This window comes from Pelodiscus sinensis, chromosome 5 (genome assembly GCF_052426305.1).
Source record: "Pelodiscus sinensis isolate ZL-2025 chromosome 5, ASM5242630v1, whole genome shotgun sequence".
NCBI lineage: Eukaryota > Metazoa > Chordata > Testudines > Trionychidae > Pelodiscus > Pelodiscus sinensis.
The window spans coordinates 42104179-42119003 of NC_143056.1; the positions used below are offsets into that span (position 1 = coordinate 42104179).

Here is a 14825-nt window from a genome sequence, read left to right on the forward strand (position 1 = left end):
GGTCCATCTAGCCCAGTATCCTGTCTACCGACAGTGGCCAGCACCAGGTACCCCAGAGAGGGTTGACGGAAGACAATGATCAAGCGATTTGTCTCCTGCCATCCCTCTCCAGCCTCTGACAAACAGAGGCCAAGGACACCATTTTATCCCCTGGCTAATAGCCTTTTATGGACCTAACCTCCATGAATTTATCCAGCTTCTCTTTAAACTCTATTATAGTCCTAGCCTTCACAGCCTCCTCTGGCAAGGAGTTCCACAGGTTGACTACACGCTGTGTGAAGAAGAACTTTCTTTTATTAGTTTTAAACCTGCTACCCATTAATTTCATTTGGTGTCCTCTAGTTCTTCTATTATGGGAACTAATAAATAACTTTTCTTTATCAGCCCTCTCCACACCACTCATGATTTTATAGACCTCTATCATATCCCCCCTCAGTCTCCTCTTTTCTAAACTGAAAAGTCCCAGTCACTTTAACCTCTCCTCATATGGGACCCGTTCCAAACCCCTAATCATTTTAGTTGTCCTTTTCTGAACCCTTTCCAAGGCCAAAATATCTTTTTTGAGGTGAGGAGACCACATCTGTACACAGTATTCAAGATGTGGGCGTACCATAGTTTTACCATAGGGGCAGTAAGATATTCTGGGTCTTATTTTCTATCCCTTTCTTAATAATTCCCAGCATCCTATTTGCCTTTTTGACCGCCGCTGGTCAGTTTCAGCAGCGGCTGACTTGGGGACGCCTGGGGCAGAGCAGCTGGGGTGCTGCTGGGTTGCTCCAGTAGCGCGGCTCCTCGGCGCTACTGGAGCAACCCAGAAGCATCCCAGCTGCTCTGCCTCAGTCCTGCTTCAGCTGCTGCTGAAACTGACCAGCAGTGGCTGAATCAGGACTCCTGGGGCAGAGCAGCTGGGGTGCTGCCGGGTTGGTCCGGAGCGGCGCTGCGGGACCAACCCAGCAGCCCCCAGCTGCTCTACCCCAGGGGTAGGCAAGAAAAGCCTGGCCTGCTGGGGGGGGGCACTAGCTGCACACCCCCGCCCTCCAGCAGACCAGGGAGACGGGGGTGGCGGGACGCCCAAGTCCTCCACGGCTTTGCTCCGTCTCCCTGGTCTGCTGACCTGGGAGACGCGGAGCAAAGCCGCAGAGCACGCGGGCAGCGGGACAGTCCAGGTGCGCCGCGCTGTCCCACTGCTGGCGTGCTCCGAGGCTTTGCTCCCCATCTCCCTGGTCTGCTGGTCAGACCAGGGAGACGGGGAGCAAAGCCTTGGAGCACGCCTGCAGCGGGACAGCCCGGGCGTGCTTGAGCTGTCCCCCTGCGGGCGTGCTCCGCGGCTTTGCTCCCCGTCTCTCTGGTCTGCTGGTCTCCAGCAGACCAGGGAGACACGGAGCAAAGTCGCGGAGCACGCTGGCAGCGGGACAGCCCAGACGCGCCGCAGACCAGGGAGACGGGGAGCAAACCCCGTTCATAACTGCGGATCCGACATAAGTCGGATCCGCGTAACTCGGGACTGCCTGTACTGGTATACTCATGGAGAGATACCCTGATTAATAGGAGACTGACCCGTTTTCCATTAGTTACAGCTTCCTAATGGATTTCACATGTAACCTCATGTAAAATGTAATGCACTTGTCCTGTCCAGAAGTGGCAAAAGCTAGTTACTAACAAAATAAGTATCTATGGATGTTTGATTATTTCCAGTTCCTAAATACATTTATCTCTTCTTTTTTTAGTTGGGATGAAACTCATTTTGGGAAGATGGGAAGTTACTACATTAATCGGACCTTCTTCTTTGACGTCCACCCACCTCTGGGGAAGGTGAACATCTTTCAGCAGTTCTCTCATGCATTTTAGGAGCTAGTGGAATTCCATGGTCATTGAAATAATCCAGTGTTTCTCAAAGTGGGCCCATGGCCCATTTTGAGAAACACAGGAATAATCTAACCAAATCCTATTTTAGTCAACTGGTCAAAGTGTAGGATGAGCACCAGAGTTTTCTGAATGCCTTTTCCTGACTACTACTGTCATCTATTTATCTTCTAGCTGGGAGGACATGGCGTGTGATCCCTACCCTCTATCTTTTCTCTTCCATGGAAAATGTCCAAAATATGGGAAAGTAAAAAGTATGCTTAATGGTGGATGTTGAAAATGGTCTGTCTGAAAAGGAGAGAATGGTTGATCATAAAGCTTGTGTCTGGATGGGGGAAACGAAGGGACTTTCTTGTGGGAAGTTGTAGATCAAAGGAACTAAGTAGCTCCTACTAGCAAGAATGTTAACTAGGTGCTCTGTAAACCAGTGAACAATACTGTTTTCTCAGAATAACATTTGAAATCAGTTTCTGACCTGGGCAGATCTCTATAGTTGAACATATCTAAGTCTATTTCTTGTTCATAAAATATCCATTAAGAAGTGAATCTTTTATATTGGTTGAGAATTTCATCCACATAGGTATCTGATCTAAGAAAATAGGTTTGTTACTTCACTGCAGCCAAATGCTTTATTAAAGGCAATAACACATTTCAGAGAGTCCTCAATGGTGCCCATGACATCAGTGCATATAGCTGGGATGGATTTTAGCCAGATAAGATGCAGAGCTACAAAGATTTGGGTTCTTTCTGAAAATGTGTTTCTTGTCAGTTTCACATTTCCCTGCAGACTGCTTAATAGCTTCAGAGAAAGGGTCCATTATCTTGTTAATTTCACTCTGTTATAGCTTGATGATAACTACCAACAACAAAGGCCCTTGAGTTGTCTGCAAGCTCGGGAACATTTTGCTTCCCTGGTTACATTTGGTTTCTATTTAGATGCTTTTCTCTGCTACCGTAAAGACTACACTTTTTCAAAATTAAATTTTAGAAATGTGTTGACATATGTCCCCATACTCACTTGGGACAGTTTTCTACTCACCGGTGGTGAGAAGGTGAGTGGATTTTACAAATCCAACAGATCTGTTTGCATAGTTGTGATATGAACCTTGTATAAAAACTCCTTTTTTCATGTTTGACAAAGTGTTTCAGTAGTGACTGGATATTTACTTTTTGGATGTGGGATGCTGTGAGCATCTTTCCTGCAGCTGGAGAGGATGCCAATGACTCTGAGATTGTTTCCCTGACCAGTTTGCCCTCCTCCCCCCCAGATGCTGATAGGACTTGCTGGATACCTGAGTGGATATAATGGCACATTTCCTTTCCAAAAGCCAGGAGACAGATATGAACATCATAACTACATAGGAATGAGAGGGGTAAGACTATTCAGGCCAGTGCTTAACCATCTGCTAACAAATCAGTGAAGGAAAATAGAACTCTGGGAAAGTTGTGTATTTCCCTTTCTCTTCTTGGCTTCTGCAATGTACATATTACTTCCCTTCAGATTTTGAAGATGGATTTTTATGACCTATACTAAATTATTTCATATCTGTCCTGGTGGAATGGTACTGGGATTTTTTTAAACTAGAGCAGACACTAACATTCTTCTTTGTCTGGCTATCTTTTATGGCAAGCAGGCCTCTGAAATAACTTGTTTGGGTGTTAAAGTGAAACCCAGGTATCATCTCTGGCCAGAATAAAATTAGGGTGAGTTGACTCTGAAGGCAGATGGATGAAGCTAATTGAAAGATGTTTCTGGTAATGACTTCTGTGGTTTGGAAAGAAACAAGAAACAAATCCTTGTTACTTACATTTGTAGTCATAGACCTGCATGACCAGTTGAAATTCTTCATATGAAGTTTTCATTAGTTTGGCCTCTGCCTGAGTATCCTAAGTGAGCCAGACTTGGGCACTACTCAGCCAATTGTAGTCACTCACAAGAGCATTCATTGTTGAATGTGTTTGCAGATGGAAGGAAGGTGGGTATGTGGGATCTGTATGCACATTCATCCTATGAAGAGATTGTCATTCCCCCCTGTGTCCATTTTTTCCCTGCAGTTCTGTGCATTTCTAGGCTCATGCCTGGTTCCATTTGCCTACCTCACTGTACTGGAGCTGTCCAAGTCACTATCTGCAGCATTACTTGCAGCCTCCATCCTGATTTTTGGTAAGCATTCTTGGCATCCTCATGGAAAATTTTATTTGTTTGACATGTGGATGAAAGAGGGTCAGCAGTGGAGGCCAGCCTTAGCACAGATTAACTGCTCAGAGACTTTCCTCTCTGATCTCATTGCCTGCCAAGAAGTCACTATTGAGAAACACTGCCTCCCTTCTAAGAGCTGAATAACTGCAGTCTATATATGCTTTTTATTCATAAGGCTCCCAAAGCATTTTATAATCTGATTTAATGTATAGGTATTTGTGGTGCTCATTGCTTTACAGTTGAAGTATATTTAAATACAAGAATTTTAAAAAGACCTATAGAGATAATTTTGCCCACTACTGAAATGCAGCCACCTCTGTTATGGGATATAGCAGATATTTAATAGGGTATAACAATGCTAAACAATACCTCAGGGTTGCAAGTCAACAAAGGATATTATGTATAATAGAAATTATAGAGAAGAGTTTAGATAGGCAGAATAGAATTACTTGAGTTAGGGATGAGCCGTTTAACATAAAGACTCTCAGATAGCATCACAGGATTTTTAATGTCCCCAAGTCAAAGCTGCTGGGTTTTTGTTTTTGTTTTTTGGTAGAATCTGAAAAATAGTCTTTGCAGCTCCCCAGCATCTTCTGGCACACCATGCTGGTACATGAGTTCAGTACTGACTTGGGCTATGTCTACACTATGGAGCTATTTTGGGATACCAGAAGTATCTCGAAATAGCTATTCTGTGACTTTAAAGCAGCCTCTTATTTTGAAATATATTTCAAAATAACGGGTGGGCTAGCCTAGTGTCCCTGTAACCCTCATTCTGTGAGGGTTAAGGGATGTTTTGAAACAGCACTTTATTTTGAAATTACCTCAAAATAAGCTATGCAATTTGTGTAATGCAAATGACTGTTCACTATATCGTTCCTGGCTCCCATTTGTTCAAAGAATGAGGAACTGAGAATGTAATCTGTGTTTGCTGCATGAAAATTCAGAGATCTGCTGTTGCCATCTGAAAATAACATTGCTTTCTTACTATGGTAAGTGTTGAAACATGCTGACCTATTTTTGGTCCCAACATTGCCCATGCTGTCTCTTGCCTAAGGTGCGAGAAAGCTGGCTTGCTACAGACACCGCTCTAGGTTTGCTTTGAAACTGAGATGTCTCTTAGTATAGTTGTGTGTCTTATTTTCCAGATACAGGCTGCATTACTCTGTCTCAGTACATCCTGCTTGACCCCATTCTGATGTTCTTTCTTATGGGAGCTGTGCTGAGTATGGTCAAGTATAACTCCTGTGCAGACAGGTAAGTTGGTGATATTTTTTTATTATGCCATAGATGTACGATTATATGATTCTATGACATCTGGGAATCCTGAGGCATTGATGGAAGGTGGTGCCACATAGATTATCTTCCCCACAATGGAACCAAAATCAGATGATGCCATAATTAAGTAAGCTGTACCCATTTATGGTCTCTTCCAGTGTGTCAAATGTGCTTGAACTGGCTGTGCACGTCTCAATGTGAGTGACTACAGCAGACACGATTAGTGTGGCCTATCTAAAGTCACATAATGCTTCCTGCAGCCATCCTCATTTGCTACAAGGAGCATGTGACCTATAAACTACAAACTCTTAGAGTATGTCTAGACTACATCCCTCTGGCACCAGAGGGATGTAAATTAGACATACCGAAATTGCTAATGAAGCGGGGATGTAAATCTCCCACGCTTCATTAGCATAAAAACGGCTGCTGCTTTTTGTCTCCATGGAGCTTTGGCGACAAAAAGCGGCAGTCTATCTGCAGTTCTATTGCTCACTAAAGCCTTTGGCGACAGATCCTGTATACCTCGTTTACCTTCTCCACTCATCTTTTCCCTACTGTATAGTTTTAGTCTTGTTTCTTTTGCTGTAGTTACCACTTGTGCAGTAGAAAATATTCTATACCAGTAGTTTTCTGATATAGGCCAGTGGAAAATATGAGGAGCGCAGCCAATATCTGCCCCTCTTGCACATCACAACCCTTTGACTCTTCCATCCTTGCCAGGTCATGGAGCAAGAGTCGTAGTATTCCTCTCAAATCCAGGCCTCCCGTATATGGACTGTCTCAAATTGTTAGGTCAGCTTGTAGATTGTGGTTCTATTCCCTCTTCCCCACCAAAGAGCTCTTGAAGAGATGCAGAAGTGGCCAGGTTTCAATAGAGGCCCTTTACAAACATCAAACAAAGGTGCTCTTGCACCCTTCCCAAAATCATGAAAAATATATCATCTTTGTTTCCCCACTTTCAGTGAAAGACCTTTGAGAAGTAGAGTAGGAGAAAGTGGTAAAAGGTATTAGAGTTACTCAAGGCCTGCTCTGAACAGAGGATTTCTTATTTGTTCCAATTGCTGCTGTTTGTGCTTGTAACCATCACTAAACAGTATCTGCTCTGTTTGTTATGTAGGCCGTTTTCTGCCCGATGGTGGTTCTGGCTGAATCTGACTGGGGTAAACCTTGCTGGAGCAATAGGGGTGAAGTTTGTTGGCCTGTTTGTAGTCCTCCTGGTTGGACTGAACACAGTTTATGATCTTTGGAAATTACTGGGGGACCTCAGCCTGTCACTGGTGAGTGTCCAGAACTTTTCTTTATATTTAGTGTTTTCCTGTTTTCCCTTTTGTTTATTTCCCTGCATTGATATCCATGAAATAGTTTACTAGCAGTTTGCCTGCAGAAGACATTTGTAAGATATTGGAGCCAGGTGATGACTGGAGTTGAGATGTATAAAATGAAAAACTTGTTGTCTCTTAGGTTTTTTTTAAAAAACACATGTCAGCTGTATATAATACACCCAAAGTGCACGTATGAGGTTGCCATTGTTCACTGGAGAGACTGCTTGCTGTTGGGATTATGTGCATTAGATTTCATTCTAGATTAAATCCATATCAAGGATGGCCAACTGGTAGCCCAAAGCTAGACATCTTTAATTTTAACAATATGGCCTTCTTAAGAGAAGTGCTGCCTGCTATCAGGGATAGTCAATTATTTTTTGTCAAGGTCCAGATTTCTTGGCCAAAGTATGGTCAAGGTCCAGACTCCAGAGAACATAATAAAAATAATAACAATAATGATAACAAAAATAATGATAACAAAAACAGTTCAAGGTCCATTCAGTGCTCACCCTGGCTGGGAGACGCAGTAGTGGAGCATGTTCCCAGTGCAGGCCATGTTCAAAGAATCCCACCTGTGGGCCACATGTTGAGCCCCATGTAAACCCAAACTACTCCGCGTGCCGCAAACAAATGCGACACGTGGGCCACGTGTTAAGTAGCCCTGCTTTACAGGATACACTGTTGTGCTGAAGATGAAGGCAGCTGTATCCTGCTCCATTTTAAAAAAATGCAGTGCAGCAGCTGTTAAGCTCTGGGTAACTTGCCAATGCAGTTGTTGAAAGAGGAATTGTCAAGTGCTCTGGCTTAAAAATATAGCATACAGTATTTGGAGACTTTGAAATCCGATGTTTATTACCTCAGAGATTACTTCAATATCCCATTTAAGATCTTGCAGCCACTAAAGAGAGGCTATTAAAGCATATATTTATAAAAAAGGGTTCAATTCTTCTTTTGTCCCAGCCTGTTTTGAAGTTTGAAAATTCTATTTCTTCCACTTACTGGTTTTATCTTTTTCTTATTTCCTTAACATTGTTTTTTTCTACCTGCCCTGTGGTTTGTTTTCCTGATTAATATGAAACAATATGAACTGTAATGATACGGTGTTCCAGCTCCAGAGAAGCATTTCTTGAGAGTAAAGTTAGTTAATTGTATTTTAAATGGAACAAATCCATAGTCTAAGGCTTCTGTCACAGACAGCTGCAAAGTGATTTCATTTATGCTGTTGGCAGCAAAAGAGAGCCCCCAAGTGTTAGAATATGTAAAGTATCAGAGGGGTAGCTGTGTTATTCTGGATCTGCAAAAGTGACAAGGAGTCCTGTGGCACCTTATAGACTAACAAATGTATTGGAGCATAAGGTTGCATTTGACGAAGTGGGTCTTTGCCCACGAAAGCTTATAATCCAATACATCTGTTAAGGTACGTCTAGACTACGTGCCTCTGCCGACAGAGGCATCTAAATTAGCCATACCGACATAGTCAATGAAGCTGGGATTTAAATATCCTCCACTTCATTAGAATAAAAATGGCTGCTGCTTTGTGCCAGCTCAGCTGTTTGTCCGCACGAAGCGGCAGTCAAGACGGGGATTGGTTGGCAAGGAAAGCCTTTGCCGACCGATCCTGTAAACCTCATTGCACAAGGCATAAGGGATCGGTTGGCAAAGGCTTTCCTTGCCAACTGATCCCTGTGTTGACTGCAGCTTCGTGCCGACAAACACCTGAGCTGGCACAACGCAGCGGCCATTTTTATTCTAATGAAGCGGGGGATATTTAAATCTCTGCTTCATTGACTATGTCGGTATGTCTAATTTACATGCCTTGGTCGGCAGAGGCATGTAGTCTAGACATAGCCTTAGTCTATAAGGTGCCACAGAATATGTAAAGTAATTTACCAACTCCAGAAGAGAGACTTTCTGAATAATGAACTATTTGATGGCCCTTCTTCAAAAGAACTAGTAGTGCAAAAGCCTAAAAGGATGAATAACTTTTCTCAATATTACCTGTGGAACTATTATTGTTTGTTTACATGTTGTTTATTTGGGGAAAAAAATAATGTCTAGAACATGCACTTCATCTTGGCACCCTGCTCTGTTTTGCTTGGTGGTTTTTAATGATGTGTTTTCATTTGTATTCGTATTGAGAATAGTAAAAATGTTTTTTGGAAAAAAAAAAAAAACCAGACATTTTGTAAAAAGAGAAGTGTTTTGTGAACATGGGATTGGGGACTAAATTCCTGAATTTTAATCCCAGCTCAGATGTTTATTGACTGTGGCATTGGTTATTATGTTTGGAAGTGGCAATGATTTTTTGGGTGCTCGACTGATACTTTCGGCTAGATTTTTTCAGAAGTACTGAGCCAACTACATCTTGATTCCTGGGAGAAGTCTATGCCAAAAAATTAAAAATTCTTTAAATTTTATTAGGCAAAATAACACAGTATAATCATTCACTTGCAATAATTTGGGTAATTTATTTCAAAATACAGGCAGTCCCCGGGTTACGTACAGGATAGGAACTGTAGGTTTGTTCTTAAGTTGAATTTGTATGTAAGTCGGAACTGGTACATATTGTAGGGGAAACTCTAGCCAAACATTTCTCCAGAGCTCAGTTTTATTCTCCCACACCTCACTTCCCTCAGTCTTTTATTTTCAAGCTGAGGTGTCTGCTGAGAAAAGCCGCTCCGCGTCTCCCTGGTCTGCTGGGGGGGGGACGCTAGCTTCGCGTCTCCCTGGTCCGCTGGGGGGAAGCAGCTAGTGCGGGGTTGCCATACCCCGTTTGTAAGTAGGGATCCGATGTAAGTCGGATCCATGTAACCCGGGGACTGCCTGTACCTGTAAACAAGTATGTCAATAATACAGACACCAAAATAAAAAATACAGCTTCTTCAAGGAGTACAAAGTTAAATATCTCCAACAACTCAGTTCCAATTGTAAGGTGCTGGAGGATACTGCAGGGGCCCCTCCAGAGCTCAGACATCTGCACTCCTTTCACACCAGACCCCAGCTGTGGCTCAGACTTACATTCCTTTTCCCCTCAGAGCCCAGTCAAAGGGCATTCCCAGTCCAGACACCCATGCTGCCCTCCAGGTTTTTATTGTCCTGTCAGGGAACAAATAATACCCTGCCCTTCCTTACACTTTGCCAGAGCTCAGTCTTCTCGGCACTCTTCTGTCCCTGGGTAGATGAGGACCAAGCTAGAGCAGTTGCTAGTCTGAGGACTGGCAAACTCATTCAAAAACTGTTGGCAGACTGGCACTGAAGTATTCACATATTCATTATGATAGTTAATTTATTTACATATTCATTAGAGTAATTTTAGCCCATGATAAAATTAAAAGGAAAGAGGGACATGATGGTTAACAAGATTTTGAAAAACTGCTGCACATACACATTTAAAAAAAACAATAAAATAGTTGCTAATACTTGTTAAAGAGTATTATCCAGTCCAAACCTTTTGCCTCAATTGCACCAGAATGAAAGAGGCAGTATTTAACAGGCCTGACAGTGCTGACACATTCTGTACATTCATATTTTCATATGCACTTAATAATGCATGATAACAATGTGTGTACCGGCTGGCTGGGAGCAGCCGGAGGCCAGTGGGTGGCTCCTGCCGAGTAGGGAAAGAGGAGAATGGGGTCGCAGGGATAGCTGCCCATCACGGGACGCTTGGCCCTGGCAGCTGTGCGGCGTTTGGCTCCGCTGGACAGGGCAGCTGCCCTTCACCTGGTACTTGGGCCCCACCAGCTGGGACAGCCGTCCTTCACCTGGCACTTGGGCCCCACTGGCTGGGGCACCTGACCTTCACCCAGTGTTTGGGCCCCACTGGCCGGGGCAGCTGTTCTCCACATAGCCCCGCCAGCCAGGCTGCGTAGCAGCTGCCAGAGCTGGAACTGGGGCCACGGTGAAGCTGCTCCAGTATGGACAGCCTCACTGCAGTCCCGGCTCCAACTGCAGCACACCTGGCTGCTATCCACTCCACTCACTAACTCTGCTGTTGCATGCAAAATGGGGCATGAAGGGAATTCTCTGAAAGCCCAGCAGGCCGGGCTAAATAAAAGCTGAGGGCGTGTTCTGGCAATGTACTGGGGCATGGCAGACAGGGGTTCGTGGCCTGCTGTCAGTCCGCAGACTGGTTGTTGAACTGCTGAACTAGAGCAAGCGGAGCCTCCGTGCTTGCTGGGCAGGACATGCCTATCACTGTGAGCTGGGCTCTGCACTGTACAACAGTCCTTACTGGTGGCTAGCAGTTCTGTAGCCCCAGTTTTGTAGAGGAAACATGAAATTCTGTGCAGAATATTAATTTTGTGTAAATTCTGCATTGTACAGTGGTGCAGAGTTCCCCTAGGAGTAATATTTCATTGACCTCAGTGGGTTAAGGATCTGGACCACAATGAGACATAGACATAGTTTTTGTTATTACTTTAAAAATAATTTGCCTTACTGTCAAGAGATGGGAATTGCTTAGCTATCCGTCCCGCTTTGAGAAAACTGCTAACGAGCCGCTCCAGTTTGTTTACTTAATGGCTCCACAGCCGCTTAGCCTTGTGGCTCCCATTGGCTCCATTTTGCCATTTACAGCCGATAGGTGCTGCGGAACCATTAAGGCTAGGGCTACACTACAGTCTTCTATCGTAAAAAGCTCCGCAATTTGCATAGCCTTTTCCAATCGCTTTTGCGGAAGAGGCTTGATGGGGCCAAATGGCAGAAAAGCTTTGTCTTTCGACGGAGCCCTTATGCCTTGTGAAACAAAACAAAAAAACGGCGGAGCAAACAGAAGAGCAAACCTCATATATCCTGCAAAAACCCTGTAGTCTAGAGATGTAGCCTGAGTAAACAAACCAGAGCGGCCCACTGGCAGCTTTCTCAAAGTAGCCCATGGCCCATTTTGAAAAATACTAGCTTAATAGCTAAGTGATAAGTACTTAAAAAAAACTAAGATAGTTGAAGTAGATAGACATCAATTAAACCTGATTTAGGCAGACTTAACCTTTATATATCCAAATTCTTAGAAAATCTCGTTGATCAAGAAGCCATTTTTATATCCACATCTGAGAGAGCCTCATCATTTTTCCCAAAATTCTTATAAATTGGTCCTTCCCATGCTTTCATTTTCTCCTTTCACCATAAAAGCCACAGTTCTTACTCCACAAGCTTCTCCCCACCTTTCATTTCTTTTCAAGTCCTATGCAATAAATTATATAGTCAGTATGGGCCTGATTTTCCAAGATGTTGATCTTGGACAGCTTTTATTGACTTCAGTTGCAGATGTGGTAGCTGTGCATTTCTGAAAATAAAGACTTTTTCCCCCATATTTCCAAATGAGGCCCACTTTTTGGAAAGCACAGTGGGAGAATGTGGTTTGGCTTCCATCTTTCCCTCAGCCTTTTTGGGAAAATCTTTCAGCTTGCAAAGGAGCTGCTTGGTGTTGTGCTTCATGGTGGTTTTTATGGCAATCATAATCAGAAGGGTTTCTTCTGCTCTGTTTGATTTTGATTCTATCTACAGGTCACCCTGGGGAAACACTTGTTGGCTCGTGTATTCTGCCTCATCCTACTGCCACTTGCCCTCTACACTACTCAGTTTGCTGTTCACTTTGCAGTGTTAAATAAAAGGTATTTATCAAGCTTTCCCTCTTACTTTCTCCCTCAGCACAGAAAGAAAATAACATCCTCTTCCCTTTGAATTGAGAGGCATTGTTTGTTCTAGTTTTACTCATGTTAAGGTTTTAGCATCAGATGCATATTTACAAGCCACATCTTTGCTTAGATTCCTGCCTTGACTAGAACATAGTTCTTATAAGGCTATCTCGCCTCTCCCTGCCCACCCAGGAAGAGGCAGGATAGCCAACACACAGTGTGCCCCAGTGGAAGGTGGGATAAAGGGTGCCCAGAAAGTAAGGTGGTGGAGCAGGTCCTGGTCCCAGTCTCGGTGTGGCTTAGGGGATAGGGTGATTGTTTGGGGAGGGCAGCGTTCTAGTCCTGCCTACCTAGGGAGAGGCAGGATAAAGGGTTTCCGGAAAGCAAGGGGCAGGTTCTGGCATGGCCTAGGGAATAGGGCGATTGCCTGTGGGTGGCAGGATAGCCAACACACATTGTGCCCCAGTGGAAGGTGGGATAAAGGGTGCCCTGAAAGCAAGGTGATGGGGCAGGTTGTGTACACCAGCCTAATCATGTTGTTAGTAGTTGGTTAGTTCAGCTGGCATAGAGTTCAGAAACTGCTTAAACATGGTTCCCTGCCCAGTGTAGGTGGATCAAAATATATTTAATTAATTAGTTTAATCTGTTTATTTGTACAGAGATATTGTATTTCATTAAATCATGGAGACTATAACAGTAACTCTGACCCTGTCCACCTAAGTAGCTTAGGAATGGTTCACTTTCAAAGAAAACTCACTGTACTTCATTACAGAACTAAAAGGATTAACTTTTGATGGCCATAGAAACCCTCTCAAATCCTTGAAGCTGTTGAAAATCACTTGTGTAGTATATTTGTTGCAGCCAAGTGACTTGAGCCCATTGTGAGAGACAGGCACCTACAGGAGTTGAAATCCTCTTTCTCTGGTGTTTTGAGACAGACTAGTTGTCTTTTTGTTTTCTTCTTTTAAATTATTTGGTAATGCATATTTCAGCTCTGCACTCTTATATCCATAGTCTCACGGTCTGCACTTTCTTTGCTTTCTCCTAGTGGGCCCGGGGATGGTTTTTTCAGCTCTGCCTTTCAATCACGACTGATTGGGAACAATCTTCACAATGTCTCCGTTCCAGAGCGTAAGTGTCTAGTTCCTTGGGGAAGTAAACTCCTCAAACTAACTCTGGCACATAGCTATATCTTTAAAAAACTAAAAGGAATTATTAGCTGGTCAGCAGATTCTCCAGCAATAGTGAGTTGCCTCAGCAACAGTGAGCTATGCTAGAAATTGGTCCATGTCAGCTCCCTGCCACACTTGTTTGCATCACCAGCCTTGAGACCTTGCCAGTCTAAATTTTGTCTTGCAGGTAAAGATCAATGAATCCCAGTTTCTGAATTCCTTAGCTGTCTCCCTGCATTGTCCAGTCTCTCTTTCCGTGATACTCACAGAAATTAAGTGCAATGCTTGATGTGTTAGTTGACGAATCACACTTCATTTAAGATAACTTTGTAATAGAACATGAATACATTTAATAATAAAGAATAGAGATTTAGGCAATACTAAGCAAGAGAAAAAGAGATAGATACAGTTACAAGCAAAACAAACTAAAACACACTTTCTAATGTCTAAAGCTTAATAGATTACAGTCTTGGTCTGGGGCAGTTTCTCACTTGTAATCAGTTCCCACAGACTGCAGCCCTTCTTTCATTGATTCCAAGAGCTCTGGCCTTTTTATGTGTTTAAGTGATTTATAACTATAATGCCTTTTTGCTCCCTTATATTACTCTGTAGCAGGAGGCACTTACCTGCTGAGCACTTCCTGCTACTGGGTGCAGTACTGTAGTTCTCAACCCTGTGGGTTGTCAGCCTTGATTGGTGGGTCTTCAGACGATTGGCCCTCTGGCCAGGTTACCCAGTCCTAATGAACCTCTTCTAAGATAACAAACATCCAGCCAAAACTATCTATCTGCTGTCACCCCATATCTGGATCCCTCCACACTAAGTTCCTTATACTCGGATCCTGCTGGGCTGAGGCTGCCTGCTCATACCTGGTGTGATTGTCCTGGAGGTCAGAGACCCAGGGGCAGGCCCACCACTTGCATTGTGTTAGGATCAGGTACAGCTTCACCTGTCCTGGGGAGGAAAGAGAAGCAGCAGGATGATTTCCTATCTCAGTGCAGCCAGTGGCCTGTGCTCCCCACTGCAGTGCTGGAACCTCCACATTTAGGCTGTGTCCAGACTCAGGGTTTTTTTCGAAAAAAGTAGCCTTTTTTTGAAAAAACTGCACCTGCGTCTAGACTGCTGCCGCGTTCCTTCAAAATTAAATTGAAAGAATGCGGCTTTTCTTTCGATGGTGGTAAACCTAATTTCACGAGGAAGAACGCCTTTTTTCGAAAGTGCTCTTTCGAAAAAAGGTGTTCTTGACTGCAAACAGGGCGTTTTCGAAAGAGAGCATCCAGACTGCCTGGGTGCTCTCTTTCGAAAAAGCGGCTTGCTTTTTCGAAAGTTCCGCTTGCAGTCTAGACGCTCTTTT

At 43.7% G+C, this 14825-nt stretch overlaps 1 protein-coding gene across 6 annotated transcripts in view; it reads left to right on the forward strand.

The window, feature by feature from the left end:
- The window catches only part of POMT2 (protein O-mannosyltransferase 2), a 47371-nt gene that overhangs the window by 3227 nt on the left and 29319 nt on the right, over positions 1 to 14825 (forward strand). For all 6 annotated transcript variants that reach the window (XR_012903367.2, XR_003091522.3, XM_025190557.3 and 3 more), the window contains exons 2-8: positions 1728 to 1812; positions 3132 to 3236; positions 3919 to 4027; positions 5212 to 5320; positions 6459 to 6618; positions 12169 to 12275; positions 13348 to 13430. Coding sequence is in view for 4 of the 6 variants with exons in the window: in XM_025190557.3 (XP_025046342.3) it covers positions 1728 to 1812; positions 3132 to 3236; positions 3919 to 4027; positions 5212 to 5320; positions 6459 to 6618; positions 12169 to 12275; positions 13348 to 13430 (758 nt within the window). In the remaining 2 variants the exon portion in view is untranslated. The remainder of the gene's footprint in view (positions 1 to 1727; positions 1813 to 3131; positions 3237 to 3918; positions 4028 to 5211; positions 5321 to 6458; positions 6619 to 12168; positions 12276 to 13347; positions 13431 to 14825) is intronic.